Source organism: Mustela nigripes, chromosome 12 (genome assembly GCF_022355385.1).
Source record: "Mustela nigripes isolate SB6536 chromosome 12, MUSNIG.SB6536, whole genome shotgun sequence".
NCBI lineage: Eukaryota > Metazoa > Chordata > Mammalia > Carnivora > Mustelidae > Mustela > Mustela nigripes.
In genome coordinates, this window is record NC_081568.1 from 116,978,037 (window position 1) to 116,996,420 (window position 18,384).

General features: G+C 33.3%; 1 protein-coding gene across 3 annotated transcripts in view; it reads right to left on the minus strand.

Moving 5' to 3' along the window:
* Nucleotides 1-18,384, minus strand: part of KIAA0825 (KIAA0825 ortholog) — a 405,229-nt gene that overhangs the window by 155,485 nt on the left and 231,360 nt on the right. The window contains exon 21 of one of the 3 annotated variants that reach the window (XM_059416665.1): nt 14,068-14,266. The exons of the other annotated variants lie outside the window; for them this stretch is intronic. Coding sequence (XP_059272648.1) covers nt 14,170-14,266 — 97 coding nt within the window. The 3' untranslated portion in view covers nt 14,068-14,169. Of the gene's footprint in view, nt 1-14,067; nt 14,267-18,384 lie in introns of those variants that run through there. 3 annotated transcript variants of the gene reach the window in all.

Genomic DNA, 18,384 nt, shown 5'->3' on the forward strand with positions numbered 1-18,384 from the left:
CATTTTAAGCACTGTACTGTAGACCATATATGTGTGTGTGTACAGTGTATATACACTGTACATATATATACACGTATATGTATATATACACACTGTACACACACACACCCCTTCATAAGAATACTCTAGTCATAAAGGCACCTACTAAGTAATTCATGGTTTAAAAAAAGTTCTTATATTTGGCTGATTCTCCAACTTCAGTAGAATGATACCCACCATTCAAAAAATTCAAACTCTAACCACAGAGAAATGCCACATGATCTAATGCTCTTAGACATTCTAAATGATTTCATAAATTCACAGGATTACAAATATAAGACATATGCTCTCATTGCTCTTTAACACCATTAACATTTAGAGATGATTGATTATGTTATACCAATAACATTCAGTGAATTCAAAGCTGATCTATTTTTTATGTAAATCATACAACCTGCTAGTCAAATTAAAGGTTAAATATACATAAAGTCTTAGAATAAAATACAGATAATCTTTCACATAGAACATGGACACATGATATACCTACTCCAACATAATAGGAACCATGGATTCTCAGGTTGCTTACTAATTAAATCCAGAAAAACAGCATGAGCATGTCCTCCTTATGTTATTATAGTTTTCTTCCAAATGGGATTAATATGTCCATAGCTAAGTAGAGTTACAAATTATAGCTAGAAAACACAATTGGAAATAAATGTACATTTACAAACTTGGAAAGAACCCTCTATAAACAAATTCATATTCATCATTTAAATTTTCCCATAGATATAACTATAAAATAGGTGTACCGAGAGCACATGTAAACCAAAAACTCAGCATATGTACATACATGTTTGATGTATGTGTGGATGCATAAATTCCTTAGGCAAGAGAAAACTATATACAAAAACAGCAAATCTCAACATTAGTATGTGATTATTTTTATAAGAAAGTATACATCTCCCTGTAATACATACAATAGAGGAATTTTTTGATGAATTGTAATTAAATTAGAATGATGCATGTTTCTTATTTTTATCTTGACAGTTCTTGTATTCTCAAGCAGAGCCCATTACACACAAATATACAGCAGGTTACTTGCTGAATAATGTATTTCAAGTACTTAAAATTACTGGGGTGTTGCCTAAGATCTACATGTGAATACATATTTTGGCCTTAATTTTCATCACCGCATTTCTACAACTGAATATATTTTACATCCTACTTACAAAGCAGTTAATATCAGATTTTTTTTCAGGACATAACAAAGTAATAATACCATCTTTATGATATAAACTTTATGACATTCTGAATAAAACTGACAAGTATAAAATTTGATCCATAAAATAAGTGATATACTTATGTTAATTCACCTTTTTAAAGATATTATGTGTTGCTCCGTTTTTTTGACAAGGCTTCCATTCATACTAGAGACATGTTGAAAAACACTATATTTTCTCTCAATAAGGAAAATCACTTTACCCACTATCATGCTTGTTCTGTCTCAATAAAAAATCAATCATCAAATGCTTGCTTCCAAGTTTTACTTGTTAAACTGCCAATTTATGCATACAGTTTGGCTCAGCAGAATTTCACTCAGCACCATTTCTTTCATTATTATAATTTTGCACATCTCATAAAATGTCTTAAACTTAGGGGTTAATAATGGAAGTTATGGAAGTTTCTATGTGCTTCTACGTAGCATTTGAGGTTTATAGTGAAAATAGAGTGGTGGGATATCGTTTCAAACCATCATTTTTAAATAAAAAGAAAAACTATATCTTTCTGGGGTTTTTCAAAGTAATAAAGGCTTGATTGATCCCACTGACTAAGGCAATTGAATCGGTTGTCTAAATGGTAGTAACGTCAATGTCAGATATGTGGTTATCTTTTCATCTGGGCCCATTCTTGAATGTAAAAATCAGATGTTTGAAGGACATTTCACTGACCTGTTATGGCCTCTACGACTCTCAAACACAATACTAGTATTCCTTATATAAGTGCCACATTTTGGATAAAAACCGTTTCATCAATGATGCCTTTGCGACATCTGGCGGTCCTTGGGATATATAAAAATTACTTTTTGTTTTTCCAAATCTATCGGTACTTGAAATTCCAGTCCAAAAGCCTTTGATACCCCCTAGCGGGGGCACAAAAGCACTCTGGCCTGTAAGCTAGGACGTGGACTACCATGAATCCATATGGTGCAAAAGGTCACAAATCTTGAGATGTGGTGACATCATGACAATAAGACACTTTCTAGACAGAAGCTGACCCATTTTGAATATAAAAAGGACCCTGATCACATGTTCCCACACATTTAAAACCATAGAGAAAAAAGAAATATGCTAAGTGCTCTACGCCGAAGCTGAACACTGGTGTTTGAGGGTACCTATAGTTCTCACACTCAAGGAATACTACCAGACATTTCTAGCAAGATTGCTTTAAAGGATCTAAGAGTCCTGGTTTTTTATAAGTTGCTGCTCAGTAAGTGTTAATAAGCAAGGGAGAAGTGGCTGAATCACAGGATGCATGTTTCCAGGCAATCTTCGGTTCCTTTTTAAATTATTAATCCAGCCATACTGAAGCTTGTTTTAGATGGTTCTGCCTTTATTTATATTTTCAGCAAAGCACAGACCTTAAATACTATTTGATACAGAAGAAAAAACTGTCCTTTGGATTTTTATTCTTGTTCTATAGGCAATTCAGCATAAGGAAGGAGGAATAAAATCTCACTTCCATCTCTTCATCGTACTTTCTACAGGTGTATTTGTTGTCCACATTGAGAAATCAAGACTTTGTTAATTCCTTGCTCAGCAGGATAAAACTGCGGATGCTATAGGGTTGATTTGTTTCTTTATTCTGAATCTTGGTCAAGTAGCACATATGACAGCAGTGAGACCAAGTTCAAGTGTACTATATTGATTCTACATTTTCAACTTCCTTTCCAGATATTTGTTTGAAAAAAATCTGTATTACTTTGGCTATAAATTAATACTTTCAAGTGGTTTTCCAGAGAGGAAAAATTCTCATGTTTTCCAGCTTTTGTTTTACAACAAGTTTAATATTTAATATGGAATATTCAATTATGTAATATTTAATATGTAGTATGTTTATTATGTAACTCATTTTTAAATATGTAACTCATTTTTTATTTTTTCAAATATTTATAGTCATTATAAAAGATACCAGATTCATTTCTCCTGACATGGTACCAACACTTATCTTATTTATGTATGCATCAGGGAGTTGTATCCAAATATATCCTTATTTCATAATTTTCATTCATAAAGAATATATAAAAACTTTTTCCTGTAGAAATTACATAGAATTTACATGTAATTATAAGAAGTTTCATGTATATTAAAAAGTTCTCAGGTGTGTGTCTTCCATTAGTTATATACTACTGTTCTGGTGGCAATAAGTTCCCTTGATTTTATTTGTAGATCAAAATTTGAAATGGATATAGATATTTATCTGCTAAACTTATTCCACATTCCCCATTTTAACAATGTAGAATTATACAGAATAATAAAGTAAACAGATTGATATTGTATTGTCTTATCATTGTTTAAAAGGATCTTTTCTGAGAAAGTTATGGGATATCAAAAATGCCAGTGTGTATTATTATTAAAAATAAATAAAAGGAAAAAAGGAAAATGATCTATTATCACTATATTTTTGCTAGTACTGTAGACTACAACAGATGGCTTGATAAATAACACAAACTATAATGAGATGTACTAAGCAAAATAATCATTTACCTTTCTTTGCCCCAATGCATTTTAGTAAAGTAAACAGTACAATGGAAGCTAGAAAAAAGTGACCACAGACATATCTTTACAGTAATGACAAATATTTTCAAATGTTAAGCAATAATTTTGATCAAGGATAATACCAAATATGCAAGCCTTCTATCCATACTTTGATACAAATCTAGCAAAATGTGTTTCAAATATGATGGCACATACAAAGAATTAAAGTCATAATCCTAAAATATATTTCATTGTTTTGTAGAGTCTACATTTTAGAAATAGATTTATAGAATGTTATGGCGAAATTTTACCATGTAACTTCCAAGAGACACAACAAGAATTATCAAAATAAATCCTGTCCTCAACTGTCAATACAAAGAAATGGGAATTTTGCCACATTATCTATATATTCATTAAAGTTATGTTGTTTTGTGAGGGCCATTGTGGAAGCAGCAAAGAGGAGAATAGACACACAAGAATTAGGAAAAGAGAAAATAAAATGGAAATAAGCAAACAACTAAAGATAGAAGATGTTAGATGTGGAAGGCATTGAGGGAGGTCCAACATAAGCATAATTGGTATCCCTAAAGAAAAGAATCAAACACAGGAATTGGGGAAAATATCTAAAGATATAATTTATGAAAACTTACTAGAAATAAAGACTTGCACATACAGACTGAAAGAACACATTGCCTTGGGAAAAATGACACAGAATGATTAATACCAAGACATATGCTGGTGAGAGAACACAGCTTCAAAGGTGAATAAAACAATTATTTCACCGTTCAGGTAAAAATATCAAGTTACTAAGGGCAAAAAAGATGGGCTCGCAGAAACAGCAGGACTATGGCTATCAAGGTTTTTGAGAAACAAAGCAACAGTAAGTACACAGTCAGTCAAATTGTCCTTTAGGAATAAAGACAACACTTACCATAATGAGTACAGGGTGATGTATGGAAGAATGTAATTACTATATTGTATAACTGAAACTAATATTACACTATATGCCAACTAAGCAGAATTAAAATAAAAACTTTTAAAAAACAGGGAAGAAGAACAAATGCAACAAACACAAAATATTTAAAAATGCAATATTTAAGAAGGACAACTGGTATGATCCCATTTGAATAAACTACTAAAGACTGAACTTAGGCTGAGAAGTAAATGGAGAAACCATGGCAAAAGGATAATAATGAGAACTGAATCCATTTAAATATACAAGTAAGTTTAAAATAACTATGAGAATTATAATTATGAAACAGAATGTAAATGCTAAAACCAACACAATTTAAGAATAATACAAGCAAAAGTTTCTCAAGAAGAACTTAGCAAAAAGGTTGAACTTATGGTGGGTACTTTAATTTTCTTATCTTCTGTGTGGAAGCGCAAAAGGTATTCTTTAATTAATTACCAGCATACTTAGAGTTATGACTGTAAATAATAAAAGAATCAAGACAATATTTTCAATTAAAATAAGGTGGTGAAGAATGGGGGAGGTTAAAAAGGAAAAGAAGGAGGCAATTGAAGATACTAATTTTACCATTAAGGATTGTGGGGAGTCAATAAATTTCTTAGGTAAAACCAAAGAAATATGATTAAGTATATTAAGCAAAATTATAGATATAAAGGGTAGCCATTAGAAGAATTAATATCAGAAAACAACCACTTGCTGAGGAAGTGGAGTGCCTGGAGAACATGGAAGGGGAGATTTACCTTTCGTTGTTCATCTATCTATGACTTTTGATTTTTACACTACATCAATGGTTTTGCTTACTCAAGTTAAGTACTTTTTGAAGGTTCGAGGTATCCCACATAGCTTCAATATGATTCTTAATTTAAAAAAAAAGGCAAACCTTGTCATATTGATCCCTCCACCCACGCTTACCCACTAAAGCATTCTTCATTTAAGTCTCCAAAACCTTAAAGCACTTCATAACCTATGCTGGTTTCTCTCTATGACCTCATGGAGGACTGCTCTCCACCATGCCTTCTTTATTACTTCCCCTCTGGGCCCTTCACAATTCCTTGAAATTCCACCTATGCTTCTTCTTGCCACCAACTCATACCTGTGCTACGCAGACAGTCCAGTGAGCCCCAGATTACATTTTAGTGTGGGTAACTAGGGTACCTTGAAGAGTTAGTTAACCAAGAGTAAATTAATGTTTCCCATAAGAAGTGATACCATAGCTGAGACCCTGAGAATAAATGGAAGTTGAAGGAGTCCGTGAAAGCTCACGTAGAGTAGGAGGTCACCAAACAAAAGGTATTATAAAGGGAAAAGCCTGTCAGTAAGAGATGTTGAGAAATTGACTGAAACATGATTGAATCAAATTCGGTAAAATTCTAAGGGGATAATGCACTTCAGTGGAGTTTCATTCTGGTAATACAATAATGACTTTGAATAGGATTCTAAATAATGATTTTCTACACTATGAATCACATAACAAAATATAGTAAGTTTTGTTATTTATCTAAGGCCTTGAACAGTTTCTGATATACATTAGGCATACAAAAAATAGTTGGTGAATTAATGAATCTGAATAGCATGAAGAAATAGTCACATTGTGATCATATTTTTTCAAAACTTAGAGTTAACCAAGTGAAGCACAGTCATTATTACCTTAATATTAGCAACCAACAGATTGCTTTGTTGGCAGTGTCCACATTATTTTAAAACCTAATATATTTTAAAATGTAGAGTTCTGGGTCGGGGAAAATGTGGTCTAAATTTGTTGTAGCTGACCTCTCACACTGATACAACTAAGGACATAGACAAAACAAGGAACAAACACAACATTACTCAACAACTATGAAAAGCGAACACTAGCATGAAGTTTAGGGAGTAAAGTTTAAACTTGAAGAAAGACCAATATGTTGGCAGTAAATTTTTTAGGTTCTTTTCCCTTTCTTTTTCACTCCAAAGGAGGCTGAATCAAGGACATTGTGAAGAAGACATAATAAGCAAAAACTCATACATGCCCAATCTTCTGGCCAGAAGAGGAGAGAAAAAAATTCCCTATGAGCCGGGGAGCCTGGGTGGCTCAGTGGGTTAAATTCCCTATGAGCCTGGTAGTTGAATATATTCTGGTTTTTTTTTTTCTTTTTTTCTCTTCTGGTCCGTTCCACAGCCAGCTTCGCCTTCCATATACATTGTCATGGTAACAGCAGCAGGAGCACCTAAGACAGGGAGAAAACTGTCTTCTAGATAAAGGAATCAGGGGAAGAGATGCCTATTGTGCAAGAGTGTTGGTTGCATTTCTACATTCTCCTTTCTTCCTTGCCATTTCACCCTAAGGGCAGTACCAGGAATAGAGAGCTGTGTTACAATGAGAGAGGCTTAAACTCTGAGAGAACCTAACTCTTCTGGCCAAAGGACCAGGAAAAGAGGGCCCCTGGAAGCCGGGAATTATGGGTGGGGGATGGTGGAATCTTGAGAGAAAAGGGCATGTATTGGGGATTCCTAATTCTGTATATAAATCAATAGAAGTCTCAGGCTCACTCACAAAGTATGCATGTGCATAACATATGCAAAGAACCACAGCAAAGGCTTCAGGATCTGAGCTATACAATATCAACACTACCCAAGTAGAAGACTGATGCCTGAATGGCTCATATGAGGGGCAGAACCAGAAAACTGAACTGACACTGCAAATATCACCCAGAGAAAGTGAAACAAAACTTATGGTCTGATCCTAACTGGATTAATTGCTTGCTGGAAAACAAAAAACAAAGCAAATTGACAACCTCCAGAGTATTATAACAGGACCCAGAGCCTCACCACAATACTAATGTCTAGGATACAACATAAAATTATTCAACATAACAAAAAAATCTGACCAACTCACAACAACAAAAAAAGATAATCAACAATGCCAAACCTTAAATGACCAAAATGTGAGAATTATCAGACTTTAAAAGCAGCTATTAAAACAATGCTTAATGAAGTATGAATACTCTTAAAACAAGTGGAAAAATTGAAATTCCCAGCAAAGAAATACATTATTTGAAATAAAAATTTTAAGGAATGGCTCAACAGAAGAATACATATGACAGAAGGAAGAGTGAACTTGAAGGTAGCTGTGTTAAGCTCAATAATGGTCTCCTGATGCCCACAGCCTACTCCCTGAAACTATGATTGTTACCTTGTATGGCAAAAGAGGGTGCAGGTAAGAGTGAAGCAGTACTTTTGGATGAGAGGATAATCATGGATTATCTGGGTAGGCCTGATGTAATCCCAGAGGTCCTCATAAGGAGGATGCAGGAGATGAAAGAGAATGCAATGTGATAAAGAAGCAGGGATTGTAGTGATGCAATCTGAAGATGAAGAAAGCAAGAGGGACAGTAAAGAACGATTAAAAGGGCCAGTTCACCAAGAAGAAACAATAATTCTAAAGGTGAATGGTTCTAACAACTGAGTTCTAAGATACTTGAAATGAATCTGGTAAAACCGAAAGGAAAAAGATAGAAGAGATAGATAGGAAATAAGCAAAAATATAGAAGACTGGAAAAATCTGAACATGACCTGACTCACATTTATAGAACAGCGCACCCAACAATTGCCGAACACATACTTTTTTTCTAATGTACATGAAACATTCATTAAGTCACCATATTTTAGGCCATAAAACAAAATTTAAGATATTTAAAGGAATCAAAATATAAAAAAATGTTTTCTGACCAAATAATTAAGTGTTTTCTGACCAAACAATTAAATTAATTAAACAATTAATGTAGATATCAGTATTGGAAGGATATCTGGAAACTCTCCAAACATTCAAAAATTTAAAACACAAATAACCAATGGTTTAAAGAGGAAGTCTCAAGGGCAATTTAAAAATATTTTTAGCAAAATGAAAATGAAAATCCAATATATCAAAATTTGTGGGACACAAATTTTGTGGGACAGCTGAAGTGCTCAGACGAATATTTGTAGCTTTATTATTTGTACTTGAAAATCTCTAACCAACAGTCAAAGCTTCTACCACAAGAAATTAAAGAAAAAAGCCTAATAAAAGGAAAGAAATAATAGAGTAGAAATCATTGGCACTGAAAGCAAAACACAAAAACAGAGAAAGTAAGTGAAATCAAAAGTTGGTTCCTTAACAAAAAAAATCAGTAATATTGATCAATTCTACTTAATCCCCCCAACCTTAGAGACAGAGAGAAAGAGACAGAGAGATATGCCAACTTAAGAGAAAACACAATGCTACTACTCTCAGAAATGAAAGTATCACTATAGACCTTACAAGCAGGAAAGGGATAATAACTGAGTATTACAAACAACGTAAAACACATCACTTTGACCATTTATATGAATTGGACCAATTCCTTGAAACACAACCACAATAACCTATTTAAGAAGAAACAGATAACAAAAATAAACATATCTCTTATAAAAAATAAATTCAGAGTTATAAGTCTTCCAAAACAAAAACTCCTAGGACCAGATAGTTTCACTGGTAAGCTGAATCAAGTATTTAAGAAATAATACCAATTCTACACAATCTCTTCCAGAAATTTTAAGAGGGGTAAATACTTCTCAACTCACTCCTGGCTTTACGGGTTGGCTATTAAACCAGACAAACATTATAAGAAAACAACAGACCAATATCTCTCATGAACACAGTTAAAAATCCTTTTAACACAGTTAAAAGATTGAATCAAATTATTTGCATAAAGAATAGTGAATCAATAACAAAAGAAGAATGTCCAAGAATACAAGTGTGAGTCAATATTTGAAACTAAATTAATATAAACTCGCTATATTAACAACCTAAAAAAGAAAAACCACATGATCCTATCAATAGATGCAGGCAAAGAATTTGACAAAACTCAGAATTCATAAAGAAAATAAAATAAAATCACAGCAAAGCAGACATAGAGTGAATTTTCTTAACCTGATAAAAGGTATCCATAAAAAAATCACTGTTAGCAATATACTTAATGGTTAAAAATGCTTTCTTTGTAACAAAGAAATAATGAAGGATGTATGCTCTCACTACTCCTATTTAACATGTTTTGGGGAGTTTTAACGAATGGAATTAAAAGACAAAAGACAAAGTAAAAGAAATAAAAGACAAAAAATATTGTAGAGGAAGAATTGAAATGATATCTTTTGTAAAAATATTTTATTTACTTTTTTGACAGAGAGAGATACAGCAAGAGGGAACACAAGCAGGAGGAGTAGGAGAGGGAGAAGCAGGCTTCCCACTGAGTAGGGAGTCCCATGTGGGGCTCAATCCCAGGACCCTGGGATCATGACCTGAGCCAAAGACAGATGCTTAAAGACTGAGCCACCCAGGTGCCCCCAAATGACATTTTTAAAAAATGACATGATCTATTTTTTTATTTGACAGACAGAGGTCACAAGTAGGCAGAGAGGCAGGCAGAGAGAGAGGAGGAAGCAGGCTCCCTGCTGAGCAGAGAGTCCGATGTGGGGCTCGATCCCAGGACCCTGCCGAAGGCAGAAGCTTTAACCCACTGAGCCACCCAGGCGCCCCAACATGATCTATTTTTTAAATGACATGATCATCTATGCAAAATACATCATATAATTCACCCAGAGAAGTCCAAAACAATTATAAAAACTTGTCATCTTCTACTGTTCTCAGAATGAAAAAATAAAAATTAAAACAGAAATTTCACATCCTACTTTATAAAGTCCAGATTTTCCAATCATGATATTGGAAACTCACTCCCCATTTGGTGCAATCTTCAATCTCAGAAGAGTGACCCCTAAATTTTGGCATGCACTTCTGTTTAAAATATAAAATCCCAATTCAAGAAAAACAGTAAGTATAACATGCTGTAGCATGTTACGATGCTGTAACAACTAACTTCCCAATCTAAGGGTTTTTTTTTTTTTTTTTTTTTATCATTACTGAGCTGAATAAGAACAGAATTTCTTCTGTTCCATTTATTTGTCGGTTCTGTTTTCTTAAAATTTTTTATTTTTTAAATTTCTTTTCAGTGTACCTGAATTCATTGTTTATGCACCACACCACACCCATGTTTATGCTCCATGCACTCGTGCCCTCCATAATACCCACCACAAGGCTCATACAACTTCCCACCTCATACCCTCAGATTGTTTCTCAGAGTCCATAGTCTCTCATGGTTCATCTCCCCCTCCAATTCTCATACGATTTCTATAACTACTGTAGAGTTTTGGTGTGTTTAAATACCTGGTTGTTCAATTTCCCTGTCATTACTCCTTCATTCCTTCCTAAATTTAGTATTAGTTTTCAAGTTCCCTATTTCATTGTCCCTCAAAATTCTGTAGGTGTTTGAGTCAAAATTGTATTCAAACTATAAACGATGTTTGAAAAAATAATATCCTTATGATACATTATTTTCCTTTTTATAAGCATGTTATAGTCCTTCATTTATTCATTCTCTTTTAAATAGCTCAGGGATGGTGATGCAACATGGGGGCTTAAGTGGGTAGAAGAAGAATCAATGAAACAAGGTGGAATTGGGAGGGAGACAAACCATAAGTGACTCTTAATCTCACAAAAGAAACTGAGGGTTGCTGGGGGGAGGGAGGTTGGGAGAAGGGGGTGGGATTATGGACATTGGGGAGGGTATGGGCTTTGGTGAGTGCTGTGAAGTGTGTAAACCTGGTGATTCACAGACCTGTACCCCTGGGGATAAAAATATATGTTTATAAAAAATAAAAAATTAAAAATAAATAAATAAATAGCTCAGGGAAATTTTATATTTTCTTAATATACACTCTGCATTTTCCCATGGCACTTATTCTAAGGCAGAATATTTTAAGGTTTTTATTGCTACTGTTACTGCTTTTCCTTCCCCCCATATTTTGAGTTCATTGCCACTATATGGGAATTGATTTTGTACATTTAAATTTTATTTTGTATATTTAGTTTAAAACTGACTTTATAACTGATCTCTCATTAATTCTAAGAGTTTCTCAGGTTAATTTTATATGAAAAATATTACATCAAAAAAAGCATCCATCCTATTCTCATTTTAATAAGATTGTCTCTCATACTTTTGATTCTGACAATGATGATTATTGGGTTGAGATAAGTTAAAGGAATGTCCCACTCAGTTTTCATTAACCAAGAATTTTCATCAGGAATTATGTTGTGTATTACTGAGTGCTTTATTATCACTTACTAAAATTATCACATGACTTTTTAAATTTAACCCTGTCATGTTGTCATAATATTTTAAATAATCATTACCCTCCTGGAATAAACCCAACTTAGTTGTATTACATTATACCCTTATGTTCCACTGAATTTGATTTGCTCATATTTAACTTAGTATATTTCACTTATAGTTATCATTGATAGTTGCCCATCATTTTCTGGAAGGCTATCTTTATCAGGGCTTAGTTTAAACATACAAGTTTAAAGGGTGTCTGGGTGGCTTGGTCAATTAAGTGTCCAATTCTTGATTTTGGCTCAGGTCACAATTTTAGGGTTATGAGATCAAGCCCTGGATCAGGCTCCACTCTTAGTGTAGAACCTGCTTAAGATTCTCTCTCTCCCTCCTTCTGCTCCTCACCTACCTCAAAAGAAAAAGATAAAGTTATATGAACGTAATAAAATAATTGGGTAGGTTTTTTTTTTCTCTATTCTCAGTAAAGCTCAGAAAACATAACTATTATTTCTTGACAGTTTAGGTTCAGTTGATGATATTGTTTTTAGGTTCACATATATTTTTGGTCAATCTTGATTTTTTCCTTTTAAGAAAATTGTCCAGCATATCGAAACATTCAACATCATTACAAAATCAACATAATTTCTGTTTCTTTTTGATTTCTCAACTACATTTAGTACTCATGCTTTCTTTTTATTAGTTTGTTGACACATTCATCTTTTTTTCTAAGTTCTCAACAGAAACCAGGATGGAGTGAAGGATAAAGTGTTAAAAGAAGGAAACTATCAACCAAGAATTCTAAATACAACAAAATTATCCCATCAAAAATAAATGCAAAATAAAGCTGTTTCCAGATAAACAAAGACATATAATTTGTTGCTAAAATGCCTGCTTTAAAGGAAGTACTAGAGGAAGTCCCTCAAGTTGAAAGGAATAATACTGGATAGTACCTAGAATTCACAGGAGAAATATAGTACCATAATAGATAAATATGTGGGGCAATAGTTATAAAAGACTGCATAACACTCCCTTTTCTCTCAAATTCTCTGCAAGACACAAGACTATATAAAGCAATTATGGCAACTCTATGGTTGGGTTTAAAACATAAATAGATTTAATATGTATGGCAAGAATAGTACAAAAGAGGAGGGAGGAAATGGAATGATATAGGAGCAAAGTTTCTATATTCTAACAAAACTTAGTATTAATCCTAAATTGCAAAGAGTTGCATATTTTAATATCTAGAGCAACCACTAAAAAAATAGCTCAATCATAGGCAACTGATGGATCACTAAATTCTACCCCTGAAACTAATGATACACTACATGTTAACTAAATTGAATTTAAATAAAAATTTTAAAAAATTGCTCAAAAAGAGTATAATTTCTCAAATTGTGAAAAAGAGTAAAAATTCAGTTGAGAGGTTAAAATATTCTGTAACAGGCCAAGTCTTGTTCAGCTACCAAACTGGACTACCACACTAGAAGAGATTCAATACATGCTCTTAATTTTATAAGGTTTATGTTTGGACACAACAAAACTTTCTTTCAGTTCTGAAAATGCTCTAAAATCTCCTTCCCGCTTTGGAGTCTGTGTATGTATGTAATATCTGACATTGATAAGTATTACCCAGGTTTTCCTTGATATGAAAAAAAGTTTGGTTGAATTAACTTATGACACATTCTTAGTCACATTTTAATGGTAATTTTAGCTGAGTTATTTATACAAAATGATTAAAGATAATTTTTCATCCACATATAAAAATTAATATGAACATCAATTATTAATATAAATATTCATATGTATTTCATATTTTCACAACTCAGGATACCTAAGCATACTTTCCTTATGTCAATTTAAGTTCATGGCAACAGAAAACAATAAACCAGTCTGGATGATTAAGTTTCTGAAACTAATACAGTTCTGTTGCAATAAAATCTAATACATTAGTTACTCTGACATCCTGTGAAAAGGTTCATGATGGATACATGTTACTGACCTTTAGTTACTCTAAAATATACATGGAGCTATACTATCCTAACTTGGGGTATTGAATATAAGCATTAGTTAAGCTCCTTAATGGAGTCAGGTTGCAGTGGGAAGAAGTAAAATGTAGCAAAATTTTGTAGTATGCAAAATTCAAACTGTACAATTATTCATCAGTGCACTATATACGCTAATACCGGGAAAAGTTCAATATGTATTAAGTAAAGGAATGAACACAGTTTGCATAGATCTACATATATTTTTTCCATTCTTTTCAACTATTCCTAAGCATAAATTTACTGATAGATTCCTCATAATTTCAGTGTGATGTTCTTTCAAACATGTTCATTTCTGTGGGTGAGGGGAAATCTGATGATGACATCTTGAAACAGTAAAAGTTTGATTCTGACATATTCCTACAACAAAATAGAAAATATACTTTAATCATTAAAAAGAAGTAATATGTACATTGATGTTACCTGGAAAAATGTTCTTGTTCATATACCATTTAAACATAGTCTGGAAATGTGTGAGGAAACTCCATTATTCTTGACATCAAAGGTCAAGTTCTTGTTAAAATTCCTATGTAAGAACTTGCTAAAATTCTCCATCTTATAAAGTAGATACCCAATGAAACCAGCAGACGCTCTGCTTTATATAGACACAGGACATCTACTCAAAGCTTCCGCAAACTGGCTACCTTAACATCATTATAACCACCACCTCCATCATCATCATCATCATCATCATTATTGAGTACATCTAGCTGGACTGAACAGGTCTGAATCAAGGCAGTGATCATTTGTCACTGATATGAAACTTCTAGGTACAATGGAGGGCTGAGTCTGCAGAATTTGAGTACGGAAAAAGCATGACCATTATGAAGAATGATACCTAAGATGTGTTAAGATGTGTTATATTTTCAGGCAGCTATCTTTGTTCTTATTTTTTCCAAATACTATCAGGCAGAAAGACATTGATTGAGAGAGATGGAGAGAAGTCAATGCGAAGTATATATATTACTTTCTTTTAAAATTTTCTTTTTTAAAGTAAGCTCTATGCCTAATGTGGGGCTTGAACTCACAACCCTGAGGTCGAGAGTCACATGCTCTACTGAGTGAGCCAGCCAGGTACCCCACATGTACCGCTTTTTCAGTCTGCTAAAATAAAACAGATTGATTATACTTATTTCCATTGCTACACAGAACAATTACAGTAGTTTAAATTACTTATTTTAATAATCTGGAATAATGACATTTGAGCGATCAGCAAAAATATGTTATACTGAGGGGAATAAAACTCCATCTCAGATTAAGAACAACTTAGAGATGTGTGTCAAGATGAATTAACTATTTTTAGTGACAGAGATATAGCTGGCAAGCAATTCAATGTATTTAAACAGTCAGGTTTGCCTTTTCTTACCATGAATGTTCTGTTGAACTAGTTAGTGAGAAGAATTTGTAAAATTCCAACAGAAATACAGACCTAGCCATATTTTAAATCAGCTGCTATAGAATGAAAAAATTAATGTAACATATATAGACTTAGGGGATTTAGTATCAAATCATCAGGTGTGAAGGCTGAAATTCAGGGGGTCAAATTTTTTTTAATTTTTTAAAGATTGTATTTATTTATCTGACAGAGACACAGTAAGAGAGGGAACACAAGCAGTGGGAGTGGGAGAAGGAGAAGCAGGCTGCCCATGGAACAAGGAGCCCAATGCAGCACTTGATCCCTGACCTGAGCCAAAGGCAGACACTTGCTTAATGACTGAGCTACCCAAGTACTGGGGGTCAAATTTAAAGAATTTTAGTGTTTGGAAATCAGTGATGGAGAGGCTCAAGTCAGAACTTTGAGAAATAAAAAAACTGAAAGGGAGAGTAGTTGTAGAAAAAATATCATCTCTGCATATACCATATAACTGGTAACAAGCTAAAGTTGTAAAAAAAACTTCAAAATTTTGTCCTCATGTTTCATTATTCATAGAAATTTAGAATGAGTCTCAGGTAGGTTTTCCCCTTTGAGATCAAGGAATTGGAGAAAAAAAGCACATAAAAACCATTTTAATTCAGTATTTATTGAAGATTGTAAAGAAGATAAGGGGGTAAGAAAAAAATTTAAGAAAAGTTCTAATGATTGAAGAATGAATGAAGATGTTGTTCATTCTCAATATGATTATTTCAAAAGAAGATCAAATATTTCTGATAAAATTATTAGAATAGGTGAGTTTAACAAAGTTGCTGAACTTACTATCAACAAACTTTATATTTACATTTATCAACAAAGAGAAAATAAAAATTTATATATAATATTTATAACAGCATTAGATATCACAATAATGTAGAAATAAATTCTAAAGTAAGATGAACAAGACACCTATACAAGGTATCTAACATGAAAATACATTAAGGAAAATCAGAGACCCAAGGAGGTCTTGAGAGACTTGATATTATGAAAATAATAATTACCTCCAAATTAATCTATAGATACAATGCAAATTCAATCAAAATCTTAACACTTCCATTAAAAAATATATATATTGAAAGCTAATCCTAGAAATATTTTCATGACTTTGGGATAGGGAAAGATTTCTTTAACAGGGAAACAAAACTAGTATTCAGAAGGTTTCATAATCTTACCACATAAAAACAGGGGCACTTGGGTGGCTGATTTGGTTAAGTGTCCAACTCTTGATTTTGGCTGTCATGATCTCAAGGTCCTGAGATCAAGCTCTGCATCAGACTCTGTGCTTAGTGGGGAGTCTGCTTGAGGTACTCTTGCTCCCTCTCCCTTTGGCCCTACCCCACTCTTCTCTTTCTTTCTCTAAAATAAATAAATCTTTTAAAAAATAAATTGTATTGCGGGGTGCCTGGGTGGTTCAGTGGTTTGGGCTGCTGCCTTCGGCTCGGGTCATGATCTCAGGGTCCTGGGATCGAGCCCCGCATCGGGCTCTCTGCTCCGCAGGAAGCCTGCTTCCCTCTCTCTCTCTCTCTCTCTCTCTGCCTGCCTCTCTGCCTACTTGTGTTCTCTGTCTGTCAAATAAATAAATAAAATCTTAAAAAATAAATAAATAAAAATAAAAAATAAATTGTATTGCATAAGATTCACTTTTTTAAAAAAAATCATTCAGAAAGTGAAAAGGCAAGCCAAGGAATTTAAGAAGATATTTGCAACAAAGGGTTTAAATCTCCCATCCATTCACACAACTCTCCACACATAAATTTATATTTTTCAAACAAAACAATAAAGACAAAAGATCTTTATAAAAATAGGTAGGATGCTTAAAGTCATTTTACCAAAGATGCTATCCAAATTCTTTATATATATATACACACACACACACACACATACACACACACACATATAAAAATATGTATATTATATAATATATAAAGATTTATGTATAAAGATTTATAATATATTAATATAAAATATTACATTAAAATATATAATTATATATTCTATAGGATATGTTATGCATAACGAATTATAATAATATATATTTTTATATAATAATATATATTTATAGGGGCACCTGGGTGGCTCAGTGGGTTAAGCCTCTGCTTTCAGCTCAGGTCACGATCTCAGGGTCCTGGGATCAAGCCCAGCATCGGGCTCTCTGCTCAGCAGGGATCCTGCTTCCCTGCTCTCTCTGCCTGGCTCTGCCTACTTGTGATCTCTCTCTCTGTTAAATAAATAAATAAATAAATAAAAAACAATAATATATATTTATAATAAAAAAAAATCACCAGTGTGCCTGGGTGGCTCAGTGGGTTAAGCCTCTGCCTTCAGCTCAGGTCATGATCTCAATGTCCTGGGATCGAGCCCCACATCAGGCTCTCTGTTCTGCAGGGATCCTACTTTCCCCCCGCCCCGCCTGCCTCTGTGCCTACTTGTGATCTGTCAAATAAATAAATAAAATCTTTTAAAAATAATAATAATAAAGACTCACCATCATTAGTAATCATACCTACCAGAATGGCTAAAACCACATTTGTATTGGTGAAGATATGATGAAATGAAAACTCATACTTTTTGGCAGGAATGTAAACTGGTACAATTTTGGACAATAGCTTGGCACAATCTAAAGGTGAATATATGTATATTCTGACCCAGCAATTCTACCTGTAGGAATACACACAGTATACCCCACACAAACATCAAGATTCATGGAGGTTAATGGTGCCAGCCCTATTTTTCAGAATAGCTAAAAACCGGAAACAATCCAAATGTTTATCAACAGTGAAATGGATAATAAATTGGATATAATCATATAAAATGATATATAGAAAAAAGGGAAAACTTCAGTTATATTCAACTGCATAGATGAATCACAAACAATGTTGAGCAAAAGCATCTAGAATGAAAAGAAAAAATGTATGATTTCATGTGTGTACTTTTTAAAAAGAAAGTTTTTAAGAATAAAAATAATAAGTTTTGGAAAGGTCATGGAAGATCTGGAACCTTTGTGAATTGGTGGGAATGTATAATGCTGTAGTCACTGTGGAAAACAGTATGGCAACAGTTCCTCAAA